Raw genomic sequence first — 18,696 nt, forward strand, 5'->3', positions numbered from 1 at the left:
GTATCATAATAAATACTTCGTTTGTTATGTTTTATAGGTGTTTTTTTCATATTGTTATGTTAAGAATATTAAATAAACGTATTTCTTTTTTAAAATACCAAACCGAAAGCCATTGTTAATTGTGTACTATGTACTTTTATTATTAATTATCGCACCTCAGACAGAAATGTCCCCAAATGATTGGCGGAGAGCTGTCACGTGGTGACCCCCTATCACTTTATAGGGGGTCAGTAAATTTTATTATGGTGCAATATGGCGGCTCTCGCCCTCGCTTCAAAATTTCAACACATTACCTTCAACTAAATATACCACTTCATTACCGTAAAACTATATATTACTTGTTATTTTTTGTTCAAAAATAACTTTAATCGTTTTAAAACTTCAAATTACATGAAATGCATTTTTTTAAATACGAGTTGCTTCCCCTACGCCAGTTTGAAAGTTGATGACGCGGCGAAAGTCAAACGTAACAATTCAAGCGTTTTCTATACTGTGATTATAAACAAATGGAGGGGTTCGTACCTATGATAATCCTCACTCTACAATCAATTTATCGGCATAACTTTTAAGTGATTATCTCAGCGAGAATGCACAGATGATCAAGGAGATTGTGCTTAAAATGTTAAATGGATGTTTGTGTCACTCTTGTTTGCGATGCTTTCAATATACAGACGGTCTGGTGTCGTATTGAGGTAGGCATACTGTTCACATAGGAATGTCGAAATTATTGTTGATTTATGAATTATTCATTATTATTCTGCAGGTTCCTTATATAGTATATTTGAAAATTCTTGAAAGAAATACATAGATAAATATGTAGCCTAGGCCAATTATTTTAAAAGTGGCGATTGTTTGTTATCATTCGTGCCAGTATGATTTAAGTTTGATTTCAGATTCTTGACCAAACAAATAGGAATCAAAGAATTAATATAACAAATAAATGGCCCTCGATGCGATAAATTCGTTATATAGTCAGTTACTGACCCCCTATAAAGGCATAGAGGGTCATTAAGAAGTATAGGAGGCTCGGGCTACGTCCTCGCCCCCTATAAATCTTACTGACCCTCTATGCCTTTATAGGAGGTCAGTAACTGACTATATAACTAATAATATGCCGGGACCACACAATTTCATCAGTATAGACAAGTTTCCGGTGTATACAGGGTCCGGTATAGACAAGTTACACTGTAAGCATATAGCTACATATTCCACTCTTGATCTGTCGTATGGCAAATTCAAAATGCCTAACCAAAGATCAATATCTACAGTCTTGGCATAAGAAAGCTATGATAATAAAAAGTTGTGAACGTTTTAATGGACTAATATAATTGTTATTTTGTATATTGTGTTTTATTATTGACCATTTCCACAAGTCTATGCTTTTTTACTTACAGACATGTGTAACAACCACACGCCCATTCACATATAACTTTGTGCACAATGTCACACAGGTGATGTATATATGGCATGTGCCATAGCCTTTATCTCAAATACCACAGACGATGAATTCGAATGGATTCACATACGTTTAAAATACTTAATAATTTTGTGAGTATTATCTCACTTTATTGTATCCGAAACTCAGAGCCATATATTCTGCATGCGAAACCAGTAAGGTATCTACAGCATAAGGAGCCAATCTCAACCTGCATGTTTAAAAGCGTGTGGCTAAAATTATATTGTGTATCTAAATTATAACACTGAAGTTTGATCTGCTATAAAAAACCAATGAACCGTTACATGACTGCATGTTTCCGTGAGAAAGGTGTTCACGTAAATGCCCGTGGCTATGACCTGGCAGTCGTTGTTATGACAACACATACATTGTCATTTACACATGACTGTAGCTGGGCTTGGATTTTCTCGGCATATGGCAACAGAAAATTGTCCAGATTATTGTGGGAATTTATTAATGAAAACTACATTCCATTCACAAAATGGAGTTTCGAATTCGGAATCAGAATTCCCGGACTAGTGAGTATAAATAAAGTTACGGAAATCCGTTCCCTGACATTTCTGTCTGAATTATGAGTTTTCTGGACTATTGGCATTCGGATTATCGCGGGTCCATTGTATAAGCAGTGAAGAGGCTATTGAAAAGAAAATAAATAAACAGCATGAAAATATATTTTCATGGCATAGAAAAACTTTAAAAATCACTTAGCTGTAATTAACGCATGAAGATACTATAAGACTCTTTCATATGTGGATATAAAGGATAGGGATATTCTACCCGAGGGTCTTATGAAAGAGTATTTTTCTTTCATACCTCGATGTTTTATTACAATTGAACAACTATAATATTCCGCCATTTTGAAGTAAATTCGAAGAAATCCACGACTGGAAGTCAATTTTCCATACATGAAAAATTTCGTGATAATATCAACACAAATTCCGTTGTTTGCATCTTTTATAGTAAAACCAGTCATATTTGTGAAAAAAATGTTAAAATTTTACCGAGGAAATAGAGATTTTGTTGACGCCGTGACGTCACGAGGCTTTATTGCATGGGTAGCCATGCAATACAGCCTCAGGCGACATGAGTGTATTGCCCTAGACCAGCCAGTATTACACCCGTAGGTATGAAAGAAATTACCGTACATTCCATTTGCGGATTTGAACCAGTTGTACTAAATTGATACGGCACTGACAAATGGAACGTGTTTGGATTTTCCAATGATGGAGGCATCCACATGAAAGTTACGCTTTGAATATAAAAGCCAAGTATTTTCGATGTTAACAATAAAATGGATATAAAAGTAATTCTAAATACTTTCGGAATACATTGTAATAAATAAAGCATGTACTTTTATCTGATATAGATAATCTCTGTCTTGTTTTCAACAAAGAAAACATTTCGATCACAACTGAAAAATTAAAAAAAAAAATTAAAAAAGAAGAAAAAAAGTTCTACTGGTATGGAGTATTCCATTTGAGATACAACAGATTCATATCAATACAACTGGTATGAATCTGCAAATGGAACGCATGGTATATATGTTTACACTAGAAATGAAATACTTGTACATGTACCTTGTTTGTAAATGTGTAGTAAACACGAAAAATACCTTCATATTCAACCCCTTAAGTGCCCCTTCCCCTTTTTGAGGTCCCAAATTCACTTATCTCAAGTTAATCAATATCTTACTCCGTGTAATGATTGTTAAAATGTTAGCTCAACTTTGGTCCTATCTTTAAGTGTCCTGTACATTTGACCCGATAAGCACCCCTCCCCCTTTTTGAACCCTCAATGTCACTTATCTTGAGTTGAATACAGACTGAAATTTTTTGAAAACTCTGTATGTTTCTCTACTTGATACCTTTTGCAAATGAATTAATATTTTACTCCGTGCAATGATTGTGTGAAATGTTGGCTTAAATGTGGTCCTGGGCCCTTTCATTGCTTCAATTTTTTAAGTGTCCTGTTCACTTATTGGGTTGAATATGATATGCAAAGTGGGAAGTTTCCACTGAAACCTATAACCATCTTTTAATAAAATACATCTAGATAAAAGCTCCTTTCACAGGTAATTATCAAATCAAAGTTGAAAGATAAGTTGTGATATTTCAACTGACTAAAATAACTTCATCACAAGAATATGACAGGTAGTGAAGTATTACACAACATCTATTTAAACTTTATATGACTTACGACAACTTGTGAATTTAAGAACATTATATCAACAAATTTGAATGTACATGTAGATCTGTGAAAATTATGCACCATACAAAGATGAATTTATGTACCCAGTATAGGGCTGTTATAATGTATGCAGTGCATTAAAGCTCTTCTTTGGATTTCTGAAAGAAAAAAAAAGAAAAAAATAAGTACATATTATGATAAATATCCCCTTATGATAACTCGTAATAAACACATGCATGGAAAAGATGCTTCAAAGAAACTGTTTTTAATACATGTATATCACACTTTCAATTATGTAAGTTAGTCTTTGTTTTTGTGTCACTGAATATGGTGGTATAACTATGAACTACCAGTAGACATTTATATAAGGCATTACACAAAGAGTGGTTGTTGAATATGGAATTTATTACACATGATTGAGTTATCTTTTAAAAGTTTCAAAAGACACAAGCTTTAGCGAGTGTCTTCTGTGACTTTGAAAAAATAACAGTTATGTAACCTATTTCTCCCACAGTTATATCCACTTTTATAGCTGATAGAAATACAGTCAGGACAACTTGCCAAAATATGTTAATAAGTTGTACTGATATTTTCATCAGCAAAAACGAAAGCAATTAATACTCAAAAGCCATAATTTGATAGAAAATCCATCAATGTCCAATTAATTTTTTTTTTCTATCATTAGGAAAATCTTTAAAGTAAAATGTTACTAATGTAATCTTTTTTAATTTAATTTTTCATAGTCGCATCAACAATTATGATACTCATTGTCGTATTATATGAAAGCTTGCACATGTACAGCACGGTGCCATCTACTTCTCACCATTTAATCATCCAACCTTTTTAACCAATGCTAGTTTAAGTCACTTTTGGAATCGTTAAATCTACCTAAAACATCAGTAAAATCTTCTTGTATCAAATCACAGAGTTGAGCATTTATACATCATTCGATTATTGATGACGTTGACAAATGATGATGTAGCCATAAGGAAAAAGTACTGGGTAGTGGTCAAAGTTCATGTGAAATGGTTGATAAATAGCTGCCCTGTTTATTTGATACTCTGAGAGTTGAATAACACCACCCTATTGTAGTAGATATATAATGTTTATTTGATACTCTGAGAGTTGAATAACACCACCCTATTGTAGTAGATATATAATGTTTATTTGATACTCTGAGAGTTGAATAACACCAACCTATTGTAGTAGATATATAATGTTTATTTGATACTCTGAGAGTTCAAAAACACCAATCTATTGTGGTAGAAATAATGTTATTTGGTTCTCTACCAGTCATATTATATAAACAAGTAATGTACCGATAAATAACATTTACAGAATTTCAGTTATTTTCTAATATCAGTAAAGCATTCGTGGTGCTAAATCATTACAGAATTTCAATTATTTTCTAATATCAATAAGGAGTTCCTGGTGCTGAATCATTACAGAATTTCAGTTATTCTCTAGTATCAGTAATGGATTCCTGGTGCTGAATCATTACAGATTTCAGTTATTCTCTAATATCAGTAAGGAATTCCTGGTGCTGAATCATTACAGAATTTCAGTTATTCTGTAATATCAGTAATGGATTCCTGGTGCTGAATCATTACAGAATTTTCAGTTATTCTTTAATATCAGTAAGGAATTCCTGGTGCTGAATCATCACAGAATTTCAGTTATTCTCGAATATCAGTAAGGCATTCCTGGTGCTGAAATATCACAGAATTTCAGTAATTCTCTAATATCAGTAAGGAATTCCTGGTGCTGAATCATCAAAGAATTTCAGTTATTCTTTAATACAGTAAGGAATTCCTGGTGCTGAATCATTACAGAATTTCAGTTATTCTGTAATATCAGTAATGGATTCCTGGTGCTGAATCATCACAGAATTTCAGTTATTCTTTAATATCAGTAAGGGATTCCTGGTGCTGAATCATTACAGAATTTCAGGTATTCTCTAATATCAGTAAGGGATTCCTGGTGCTGAATCATTCCAGAATTTCAGTTATTTTCTAATATCAGTAAGGAATTCCTGGTGCTGAATCATTCCAGAATTTCAGTTATTTTTTAATATCAGTAATGGATTCCTGGTGCTGAATCATCACAGAATTTCAGTTATTCTCTAATATCAGTAAGGGATTCCTGGTGCTGAATCATTCCAGAATTTCAGTTATTCTCTAATATCAGTAATGGATTCCTGGTGCTGAATCATTACAGAATTTCAGTTATTCTCTAATATCAGTAAGGAATTCCTGGTGCTGAATCATTACAGAATTTCAGTTATTCTCTAATATCAATAAGGGATTCCTGGTGCTGAATCATTACAGAATTTCAGTTATTCTCTAATATCAATAAGGGATTTCTGGTGCTGAATTATTACAGAATTTCAGTTATTCTCTTATATCAATAAGGGATTCCTGGTGCTGAATCATTACAGAATTTCAGTTATTCTCTAATATCAGTAAGGCATTTCTGGTGCTGAATCATTACAGAATTTCAGTTATTCTCTAATATCAGTAAGGGATTCCTGGTGCTGAATCATTACAGAATTTCAGTTATTCTCTAATATCAATAAGGGATTCCTGGTGCTGAATCATTACAGAATTTCAGTTATTCTCTAATATCATAAGGGATTCCTGGTGCTAATCATTACAGAATTTCAGTTATTCTCTAATATCAATAAGGGATTTCTGGTGCTGAATTATTTAATGGTTGATCAGTAGAGGGTAAGACAAAACCACACTAAAAGCACTTAAAATGTCTATATGACATAAATGTCCTCTCTTGATTCTGATGAGAAACAGGTAACATTATATGCCCCTTATTTCATAGTTGCACATAAAAAAAGGATAAAGATTGTACTGACCTTGATGGATTTCATCCTTTTACAGTCACAGCCAGTGGCTGGCTGGTCTAATGTGTCCCAGGAACTATCTGGCTCCTGGGGTTCACCAGTCTGCCTTTTAGCATATTCCTACAGATAATAAATAGAAATATAGACAATGTGATCCAAACCTCTTACAGATTTGTATAACTATATTATGACAAGAGACCCAAAACTGTTGTTTAAAATGTATACATATATCAGAATAGAGCTCATTAAGACTGGATAGAGACTAATTATTTAAGGAGACATGAGATCCCATAGGGATCTTGACGCCCACCAAAGAATGATATATGTCTGACAATTAGGCAATTTACCGCATGCTCCATTGGGTTTATCATCTCATAAACTAAACAAAGTGAGAGGTTAATCCTTAAATAATACAAGATAAAGAATTAAGTGTTACTCATCACTTGCATGCACACATATAATTAGACTATGTATATGTACACATTTCACATCAAAATCTGTCAGCTTGCATAAAAAACACATTGTAAAATAACAATTTATTCGGGAAAATTATTAATGTAATGGCAATTAAGTTTACATGTACCTAATAATATGTTTCACATGAATACATAAACATGTCAGTAAACATCTCCTAAACTCTATTGCTACAGATTTATTTTTCTCCCAAACTTCACAGGGAATTATCCCATGGTTGCTAGGGAAAAGATATCTCTATCTTACACAGGGGGGTGTAAAACAGCTCACACGCGCTAGACAATAACGTGACGTCATCAATACATGCGGCGTAACTGCAGCGTGCATTGTAGATGATGTCATCAATTTTGACTCATAACGACGTTCCTGCGATAATGGCGCAATGAAAAAGCTGGAAACCAAGTGGAATTTCATCATTTTTTCTACTAAGTATAGGAGAAAAAGAATCAAGCATGGTTCTGTGAAGTGGACAGGGATATCTCAACCCAAGTGAAAGATTTTGGCCGTCAACCCTCGGCTATGGCCATTACGTCACTAATGGTGACATGGTGATGTCAACTGATCACCATCAAAATATCAGTTCCATCTTGTGGATTAAATCATTGCTGATAAACTCTTTTATTGGTCTAACCTAAAAGATTTTAATGTAGAGGCCCCAAAAATGAAATAATAATGTAAATATATAAGTATTATACTATCTTCCTATGGAATCTATTGTCTCTATATAGCTGCCAGGGCTATGCAGAAAGTCATCTCATAATGTGCTAGCATGCATTGTTTTAAAGATTGTCTGTAACATGAACAGTTTAACGTTCTTAACTAAACAATATAGATGTACTTACCCGAAAAACTTGAACATGATAACAAAATATGTCTCTTGGCATAATGTTTTCTCTAACAAACTGTCTGGCATTTATTGATATCTTTTTGGCCTGAAAAGAAAACATTTTTTTAAAATCATTCAATAATTATTAATCTTTGTAGTTTTAATTCAGTTTCTCTTACTCAACATTAGTAAACCAGTTTCTTAGAGTTCCAAATGGCCATTTATAAACACAATTTCAAATGGCCATTTATAAACACAATTTCAAATGGCCATTTATAAACACAATTTGACCTGTGCATATAACGACCACTTATATATAGAGTCCACTTTTCCCTTGTGTGGTCTTTATAAACAGATTTAAGTCTTGGATTGATATAAATGTACTTTGTGAAATTTTGTTTATCCTGTAGACATATCTAAAGCAATGGAGGGTATTATCGTCAGGGGGTAGTTATCGCCAGTTTTTCCTTAATTTAAAATTATTTTGATAAATGGTACAGTCCGGTTGCTATAGTTTTCATCAAAGCAAGATGTTGTTATTTCAGAAACTTTCTGACCCTACCATCATTCAGGAAAAGCTTTATCTGTTTGTATTTTGATGTTCAAACCTTTATATACGTTTTCCGTGTTGTATTTCGGGTCGTCTTACGTGATTGAATAAGGTCAGTCAAAAACACTTTTCCTTAAGATATCAAAAAAGTAAAACAAATGCAAGAATATACATGATCTAAGACAAGTTCTAGAGCGTCTGCTAAATTGACTAGCGTTCTGTGTACATCCAGGGTACTTCAATGCTGTTAAAATTGGCCTGGCGATAACTAACTCACATTGTACACTGGAGGCAGTTATCGTCATTTTTCTAAATTAAATAGAAAATGTTTAAAAAAAAAAAAAAAATCTTATGCATAAATATACAATTCTCAAATAAAACTTGAATTGAATGAAATCGAAGGGAATAGTACTTGTAGTCTTAAATCATTGGACAATTCTAAAATTGCAAATAGTTTTGTTTTTCCTTTTTTCTCTCTCAACCTTTCTTACTTACCTCTTCATCGTTCTTCTTAGCCCATTTAATACGTTGCTCAAGGTCACTAAGGTCAAGTTTGAATGGCACATAATGTTTCCATGGTTCCAAGTCACGATAAAAGTGTTCATAATAATTAGACTCGTGTTTCAGCACCATTGAACCTCCAGCAAGTAAGTAAGGCAGTCTATAGGCAGCCACTGTACCGTCAATGTTAATCTGGTATTTATACTGACATGAAAATAAAAAAGGATGGAACATTACACAAACTAAATACACATCCATTGTACTGTCAATGTTAATCTGGTATTGATACTGACATGAAAATTAAAACAAGAGGCCCAAGGGCCTTAACGGTCATCTGATTACCTTGGCAATAATCATATAGTAAATCAATTAGATATCGTGTAATGGTAGCCATCTTCGATTTGGGATCAACCACAGATGTAACAACATTTTGTCAGGACCATGTCAGGATCATTTCATGCAAGTTTCAGCCAAATCGCACAAGTAGATCTTGAGAAGAAGTTCTAAATGTGTTTTCAAGATGGCGGCTGTGGCGGCCATCTTGGATTTCAGATCAACCCGAAAAATAACAACACTTTGTCGGGACCATGTCAGGATTATTTCATGCAAGTTTCAGCCAAATCCCACCGGTAGAACTTGAGAAGAAGTTCAAAATGTGTTTTCAAGATGGCGGCTGTGGCGGCCATCTTGGATGTCGGATCGACCCGATAAATAACAACACTTTGTCAGGACCATGTCAGAATCCTTTCATGCAAGTTTCAGCCAAATCGCACTGGTAGAACTTGAGAAGAAGTTCAAAATGTGTTTTCAAGATGGCGGCTGTGGCAGCCATCTTGGATTTCATAACAACCCGAAAATTAACAACACTGTGTCGGGACCATGTCAGGATCATTTCATGCAAGTTTCAGCCAAATCGCACCATTAGAACTTGAGAAGAAGTTTAAAATGTTTTTTTAAGATGGCGGCTGTTGCGGCCATCTTGGATTTCCGATCGACCCGAAAAATAACAACACTTTTGTCAGGACCATGTCAGAATCATTTCATGCAAGTTTCAGCCAAATCGCACTGGTAGAACTTGAGAAGAAGTTCAAAATGTGTTTTCAAGATGGCGGCTGTGGCGGCCATCTTGGATTTCAGATTAACCTGAAATATAACAACACTTTGTTGGGACCATGTCAGGATCATTTCATGCAAGTTTCAGCCAAATCCCACCGGTAGAACTTGAGAAGAAGTTCAAAATGTGTTTTCAAGATGGCGGCTGTGGCGGCCATCTTGGATTTCGGATCTACCCGAAAAATAAGAACACTTGGTCAGGACCATCTCAGGATCATTTCAGGTAAGTTTCAGCTCAATCCCACTGGTCAAACTTGAAAAGAAGATTGAAATGTGAAAAGTTTACGGACGGCGCACGGCGCACGGCGACGGACGAAGTATGATGGCTATAGGTCATCCTGACCCTTCGGGTCAGATGACCTAAAAAAGGAACAGAACATCACACAAACTAAATACACAGCCACTACATGTATACCATTTAAGACAGCCACTGTACCATCAATGTTAATCTGGTATTTATAATACTGACATGAAAATAAACAAGAGATCCCAGAGGGATCTTGGCACCACCAAAGAATGATCTATTTGTCTGACAATGGAAACAGGGATCTTTTCCTTGCTTTTCCAACTTTTTCAAACATACTTCATATGAAATTTAAGACAAATCGCTTCATTACTTTCTGAGAAACAGCGTTGAAATCCAAGATGGCGGCCGGTTGACTATCTTGTTGACCAATCAGTCCCAAAGGTACTATGCACAACTAGGGCCCAAGGGAAACCTATACATGGAATTTGAGAGATATCCCTTCAGTAATATCTGCCAAATAGCAATAACTATCAAAATCCAAGAAAGCGGCCAGTCGGCCATCTTGTTGACCGATCAGTCACAAAATGCAATATGCACAACTAGGGTCTTAGGGGAACATACATATGAAAATTTTGGAAGATCCCTTCTGTACTTTCTGAGAAATAGCGATAACAAACTTTAACTATCACAATCCAAGATGGCCACCAGTCGGCCATTGTGTTGACCAATCGGTCCCAAAATGCAATATGCACAACTAGGGCCCTAGGAGAACCTACATGTGAAATTTGAGAATGATCCCTTCTGTACTTAGAAATAGCGATAAAACAAACTTTAACTAGCAAAATCCAATATGGCCCCTGGTCAACCAATTTGTTACCAAATGCCATATGCAAAACTAGGGCCCTAGGGGAACCTACATATGAAATTTGAAAAAGATCCCTTTAGCACTTTCTGAGAAATAGCGGTAACAAAAATTGTTAACGGATGGATGGAATGACAGACGGACCACGGACAAAAGGCAATTTGAATAGCTCACCATCAGATGATGGTGGGCTAAAAAACATCACACATTACACATCAATTGTACCGTCTAGTATTTTTATAGACAAGAAAAACCAAGAGATCCCAGAGGAATAAAGATGTAGTTCAAAGATGTAGCAATTTAAGTTTACTCCAGCAATGAATACATAAACCTTTAAAATCATAACCAACTCAGTCATCAGCCTCAAGATTTGATAAATCCTAGCTATTACCTCATTAGAGGTTAATACTAACTACTAACACTAAATAAACTTACATCAAAAAATTTGAAGAATGGAACTGTTTTCACAAGGGGACCATGTTTTTTTTCATCCTTCGGGAAGAAAAACATGTGTGTAAGAGAAGCATTTAGGATTTCAGGTTTACGAAGAGAAAACTCAGCGAGATTCAGCCTCTCCTGACGGCTATCTCGACCACGCCAGAAGGCCTGGTCAATTTTGTTGTCCCATGTCACTCCTGAATTTCCTTGTACAGAGATTATGTCTAGGGTCACTCTACAACAAAAAAAATTAAAAACTGTTAGCAGTTTCAACAAAATACCTAAACAAGAGGCCCATGGGCCTTAACGGTTACCTGAGTTAGAATATATAATGAAACAAATTAAAGACATATAAACACTATATGCTGGGCCTTGAAGTTAGTCAGTGATTTATAAATTTGACTTTTTAGACTATGAAGAGTATTTGCTTCCATTCTAATCAAGTTTGACTAATTTCCTATGAAAATTGGGCAAATAATGTTCACATATATGTTTTTCCTATATAAACTAAGGAAACTAGAGACCCCAAGGTCATATAATTCACAATTTTTGTAAAGGACCTTAAGACCTTTCTATCTATGAAAAGTATTTGATTCTACCATTTCCAAAATTTCAGAAGAAGATTTTTGAAGTTTTAGCCTATTTGACCCCTTTTGACCCCGCCCTTTAGGCCCCTGGGGTCAGTCATAGAAAATTTGTTAATAGGATTAAATTGCCATCTCCTACTGATCATTCTGACAACATTTGACTCATTTCCTATTACAAATGACCAAATAATGCTCAAAAATGTGTTTTCCCAATATAAACTATAGTAAACTTAACCTCCTCCCCAAGGGGAAACTAGAGACCCCAAAGTCATATAACTCACAATTTTTGTAAAGGACCTTAAGACCTTTCTATCTATGAAAAGTATATGATTCTACCATTTTCAGAATTTCAGAAGAAGATTTTTGAAGTTTTAGCCTATTTGACCCCTTTTGACCCTGCCTTTAAGGCCCCTGGGGGTCAGTCATAGAAAATTTGTTAATAGAATTAAATGGCCATCTCCTAACTGATAATTCTGACAACATCTGTCTCATTTCCTATTACAAATGACCAAATATTATGCTCAAAAATGTGTTTTTCCAATATAAACTATAGTAAACTTAACCTCCTCCCCAGGGGGAAACTAGAGCTGTAATTATCTGTATTTGGAATCAAACTTTGTATCTATAGTTTCATTAAATCCCCAAGTTTGTTTTTATAGGGGATAGATTTTTATTTGACATTTTTTCCAAACACACTTAGTCTACAGTTTCTTTTATAATATGTTGAAATGCGTTCGGTATTTTCACATTTGCAAGCTGTATGTCCCCATTGCCAAGTTTAATAAATTTTGACATTTCATTATTGATTTTGAGTTATTTATAAATTTAAGATTATGATTAATAATCTTGGTTTATAAACTCAAAGTTTCTCAGAGTCTCTGTTAGAGTTATCTCCCTTTACTCCTCAATTTCTTTGTTTACTTAGCCTCGTTTTCATTCTTAGGCTGACTTTTGTTGATGAAGCTGGCTAAGTTCATCTAGGATTTCAACGTACCGCCTCCATCCCCGCCATTCTCCTGTGTCTGTTAGTGCCTTGGGGACTAATTAAGTTTGATTATTTCCATATACATTTTGTATTCATGTTCAACTAAGTATATAATGCTTTATATACCTATTTAAATATTGTGAAATTTTTACTATTTCTTAAATGTTTTATTTTTCTCAATGGTAGTTAGATTAGTTTTGTTTTGTTCTCAACTTATATCTTTAGTATATCAGCTATTATTATATACCTTCCAATATATGCATAAAACAATAGTCTTTATTTTCCCATTTTACACAATGGTTAATTCTGCGCCATTTACCTTCCCATATGTTCTTGCAACATGGTCACTGCGCGACCTTATTCCCATGTGTATAATGGTTTCAAGTCACTCTTCCCATATACTCTATATGAAGTCAACCCATATATGTATATGGTTTCATGATTCTTTCCTTCCCAGTAATTTATGTAATTACTGGTCATTTATATTGAGAATCAGTATCTATCAGCTGTAATTATCATAGGGAATTTACCTCAACTTTGTATGGAATTTACTTCATATTTGTATGTATAGTTTCATTAAATCCCCAAGTTTGTTTTTATAGGGGATAGATTTTTATTTGACATTTTTTCCAAATACACTTAGTCTACAGTTTCTTTTATAATATGTTGAAATGCGTTCAGTATTTTCACATTTGCAAGCTGTATGTCCCCATTGCACACAGGTCTATAAAAAGACGTTTCTTACCGGAATATTTGTAAGTTGCTAATCCTAGAGGACTAACCCGATAGGAAGAAAAGGGGGAGAGGTAAAAGGTCCATACATATATCCTTTGGAAACCTCCTCCTGTAACAAATCTGTCACGTCTGCTGAGTTTTCTCTCGCGGAAAGAAGATTACGGCACTCATACGTTGGTAATTAAGTCAACGTTTGACACTTTAGTATCAAAACCAAACTGAAGTCCATCACAAAAATTTTTAACAAAAGTTTTATCTGGATGAGCTCTAAGTTCGGACCTTAAGGTGTCTACTGAAATTGGAGTCGATGCGGTAGAACTAGGTTCGTTCGGAAATAGTCATTGAGTTCTACATTTGTTTTGGTCCACGCGGGTGTCTGTCTTAGAAGGTTGATCACCTTGAACCTTAGCTGGACATAAGATTTTGCCATGACCACTTGATTTACAACCTTTGCATACATGAAGGAATGAACAATTTGGTCTGGAACAACCTCTGGGGCCGTTGAAATTATTGCAGATTTGGTTGCCGTTTTGGAAAATGATCTCTCTACCAAGAACATCATTTCTGTTGGTACGATCCCCCTTCCCTTTTCCTTGTTGTTTAGCCAAGCACATAGAGGACACATGTGTAGTAGATTTACAAAAATCGCAACATTTGACTTTAGAGCCGGCAATCTGTCGTAATGAGGGATTACGTTGGTGCAAAACTATGGCACATTTTGCACTGAAGAGTTTATGGTATTCGTAAAACTTATCTGGCCAAACATTAGCTGTTTCAATGATGTGGGCCATGTAATCATCCAGTTCTTGGGAACGATTAGGAAAGCCCGACGTCATGATTCGTTTATAACGTCCGAACGCCACAACAAATTCATCTAAAGTCAAAGTTTTTTGTAGTTGTTCGTCAGTGTCTTTACAACGTTTAGACGGTTCAAAATTTGGTATGAGTAAGGCCTTGAGATTTAAATCTTTACCGGCTAGTGTTTGCGTACGAACTTCCGGGTGAACCATATCAGTAATGGAAATTGAGGCCACTTGAATACCAGAAGTCGAGGTGTTAAGGTACTGACCTGATAGACCGGTGCCTTGTGTCTGTAAGTTTGTAGCCACAGAACTTGATTTGTTGACGTATGAGCCTCGTACGCTGACTGCAACGTAAATTCTTATGAACCAAGGGTTGAAGAGTCGCAGACGTTGCCAATTGTTTCATGGTCTCCATTGATTGCTGGCATAATTTAATAGTGTTTACAAGCATGGCTTCCATGTTGCTGGAAACGGTAGTAGATGTCGGCGGTTTCGCAATGGGGTTGTCACGGTTCGCTGGCGCGCACCCCTGTCCCTGTTCCATAAATGGAGAGTCGTTGCTATTAACTAATCCCCCGAAACTGAAATCTGGTTCCAGGGTGAGTACATTTCTCCTAGTCGTAGAAAGCTGCTCAGTACTGCCGACATTTTCCCGATTTCCGCTTTCGCTTTCACTTTCAGCTCTTGATTCGTTAGCATGCCTAGCACTTGTAGTGGTATTGTTGGCATTGTCAGTCGTCGTATTTCTGTCAAATTTCCCGAAATAATAATGCCCACTTCTTTCAATGCAGTCTTAAGTTCAGCATAAGTCATGTACAATGTTGCGGTAGGTCCACTCTTTGTTGGGTTTAAGCGACGCCTTTTTCTAGTATGGCGGTCCGCCATTACGATTGAATGGTACACACAGACAGTTCCAAGAAAAAACACTTCAAAGCGACGTACGATGTTTAAAAGTCACCAAACATCATGTAAGAACTAACAAGGAACTATACTGGTACATTCTGCGTAACATGGTGTTGAGCCAAGAAATATTCAATGAGGAAAAATACGTTGAAATCCTAGATGGACTTAGCCAGCTTCATCAACAAAAGTCAGCCTAAGAATGAAAACGAGGCTAAGTAAACAAAGAAACTGAGGAGTAAAGGGAGATAACTCTAACAGAGACTCTGAGAAACTTTGAGTTTATAAACCAAGATTATTAATCATAATCTTAAATGAAATTGCTTCAGCAGTTTTGGAAAAGAAGTCGAAAATGTAAATTGTTTACGGACATACGATGCTTAGGGACGACGCACGACGATGGACAAAAGGCGGTTAGAATAGGTCACTTGAGACTTCGACTCAAGTGACCTTAAAACTATTAAGACCACAAACAAATTACATAGAAAATTGTTAACACTTTAAACGAAATACAACTAGAACACTGACTCATCAGAAAGGGCATGCATAATGTGCTCTACGATTAGAAAAGTAATATATATATAATATGTTGACAATGAAACGAGTTGAGACATGACTTGAAAATGACTGCTGACAGTATAGCAGAGATCCAAGAGGGATCTTGGCACCTACCGAAGAATGATATATGTCTGACATCTATGAAAATTAGAAAAAGGGATCTTAATTTTCTCTGCTTTTTAAACTTTAAATATCAAAATCCAAGAAGGCTGTCTGTTGCCCTTAACGGCAGACCACCGACAAAAGGCGATTTGAATAGCCCACCACCTGATGATGGTGGGCTAAAAAATTAACAAGGGCCCAATGGGCCCGAATCGCTCACCTGCTATCTGGTAATCATGCATGGTTCATACTTAACAAATAGGAGATTGAATAAGAATTTATATCATGCCTAAACACATTAGAGGCCCCTTTGTCTCTTGGTAATTAAGAAGAAGCCATTTAAATATTTTAGCCTATTTGACCCCTGAGACCTTGAATGAAGGTCCAGGTCATTCATTTGAACAAACTTGATAGCCCTTGATCCCAGCATGCCACATGCCCAATATCAGATCCCTATGCCTTTTGGTTATTAAGAAGTTGTTTAAAGATTTTCACCTATTTGACCCCTGTGACCTTGAATGAAGGTCAAGGTCATTCATTTGAACAAACTTGATAGTCGTTTATTCCAGCATGCCACAGGCCCAATATAAGGTCCCTGGGCCTCTTAGTTATTCACAAGAAGTCATCTAAATATTTAAGCCTATTTCACCCCTGTGACCTTGAATGAAGTAAAGGTCATCCATTTGAACAAACTTTGTAGCGCTTCACCCAAACATGTTACATAACCAATATCAGGTCTCTAGCCCCCTGGGTTATTAAGAAGAAGTTGTTTAAATATTTCAGCCTTTTTGACCCATGTGACCTTGAATGAAAGTCAAGGTCTTTCATTTGAACAAACTTGGTAGCCCTCCATCCCAGCATATCACAGGCCTAATATCAGGTCCCTAGGCCTCTTGGTTATTAAGAAGAAGTTGTTTAAATATTTTAGCCTTTTAGACCCCTGTGACCTTGAATGAAGGTCAAGGTCATTCATTTGAACAAACTTGGTAGCCCTCCATCGCAGCATGCCACAGGCCCAATATTAAGTCCCTAGGCTGTTTGGTTATTAAAAAGAAGTTGTTTAAAGATTTTAGCCTATTTGACCTCTGTGACCTTGAATGAAGGTCAAGTCCTTCATTTGTACAAACTTTGTAGCGCTTAATCCCAACACGTCACAGGCAAAATATCAAGTCTCTAGGCCCCTTGGTTATTAAGAAGAAGTTGTTTAAAGATTTTCACAGGGCATTCATTTGAACAAACTTGGTAGTTATTTATTCCAGCATGCCACATGCCCAATATCTGGTCTCTAGCCCTCTTGGTTATTAAGGAAAAGTTGTTTAGAGATTTTAGCCTATTTGACTCCTGTGACCTTGAATGAAGGTCAAGGTCATTCATTTGACCAAATTTGGTAGCCCTCCATCCTAGTATGACACAGGCCTAACATCAGGTCTCTAGGCCTCTTGGTTATCAAAAAGAAATTGTTTAAAGATTTTAGCCTATTTGACCCCTGTGACCTTGAATGAAGGTCAAGGTCATTCATTTTAACAAACTTGGTAGCCCTCCATCCCAGTATGTCACAGGCCCAATACCAGGTCCCTAGGCCTCTTGGTTATTAAAAAGAAGTTGTTTAAAGATTTTCACTCATTTGACCCCTGTGACCTTGAATGATGGTCAAGGTCATTCATTTTAACAAACTTGGTAGTCCTTCATCCCAGTATGTTACATGCCAAATATCAGGTCTTTAGGCCTCATGGTTATGAAGCAGAAGTCTTAACAACATATTTCAGCCTATTTGACCCCTGTGACCTTGAATGATGGTTAAGGTCATTCATTTGAACAAAATTGGTAGCTATTCATCCCAGCATGTCACAGGCCCGATTTCAGTTCCCTAGGCTTCTTGGTTATTTAGAAGAAGTCTGTTAAAGATTTTCACCTATTTGACCCCTGTGACCTTGAATGAAGGTCAAAGTCATTCATTTGAACAAACTTGGTAGCCCTTCATCCCAGCATGCTATAGGTCAAATTTCAGGACTCTAGGTCTCCAAGGTATGGAGAAGAAGTTGTTTAAATAGAAAAGTTGACGCCGGCCGGACAGCCGGATGGCAGGACAACGGATGGATGACGGACGTTGCATCACAGCATAAGCTCACTTGCGCTTCGGGCAGGTGAACTAAAAACTGAAAGTGTCTCATTGATAAAAACCTGCTTGCCTCAAAATATCAGAGAGTGATGAAAAACAACAGAATGGGATGGGATAGACATGAGATCCAGGAAGGGTTCTATTAGCTCTATAACATACATGTATATTAATCGATATAAATAAAAAAACAAACCAATATTCATTGTGAGGTATATAGCAATTACCTATTCATTCCAAAAGTATGAGAACTTGTGATTGATATCAAAGGGAACACAAATTTATATAGATCTTACTGGGTATAATTGCACATGTGCAAATTTTACGTCTAGATCAAAATGGATATAGCTAGAACAAACAGAAAAGATATAGAGAACACTTTAGCAATATTATATAAAATGG

General features: G+C 35.9%; 1 protein-coding gene across 1 annotated transcript in view; it reads right to left on the reverse strand.

Moving 5' to 3' along the window:
- Nucleotides 1–1,043: 1,043 nt before the first annotated feature.
- The window catches only part of LOC138315615 (protein O-glucosyltransferase 2-like), a 58,276-nt gene continuing 40,623 nt past the window's right edge, over nt 1,044–18,696 (reverse strand). The window contains exons 6-10 of the mRNA XM_069256762.1: nt 11,506–11,743; nt 8,843–9,052; nt 7,814–7,903; nt 6,510–6,617; nt 1,044–3,801 (exon numbers count right to left, since the gene is read on the reverse strand). Coding sequence (XP_069112863.1) covers nt 3,781–3,801; nt 6,510–6,617; nt 7,814–7,903; nt 8,843–9,052; nt 11,506–11,743 — 667 coding nt within the window. The 3' untranslated portion in view covers nt 1,044–3,780. The remainder of the gene's footprint in view (nt 3,802–6,509; nt 6,618–7,813; nt 7,904–8,842; nt 9,053–11,505; nt 11,744–18,696) is intronic.

This window comes from Argopecten irradians, chromosome 2, assembly GCF_041381155.1.
Source record: "Argopecten irradians isolate NY chromosome 2, Ai_NY, whole genome shotgun sequence".
Lineage (NCBI taxonomy): Eukaryota > Metazoa > Mollusca > Bivalvia > Pectinida > Pectinidae > Argopecten > Argopecten irradians.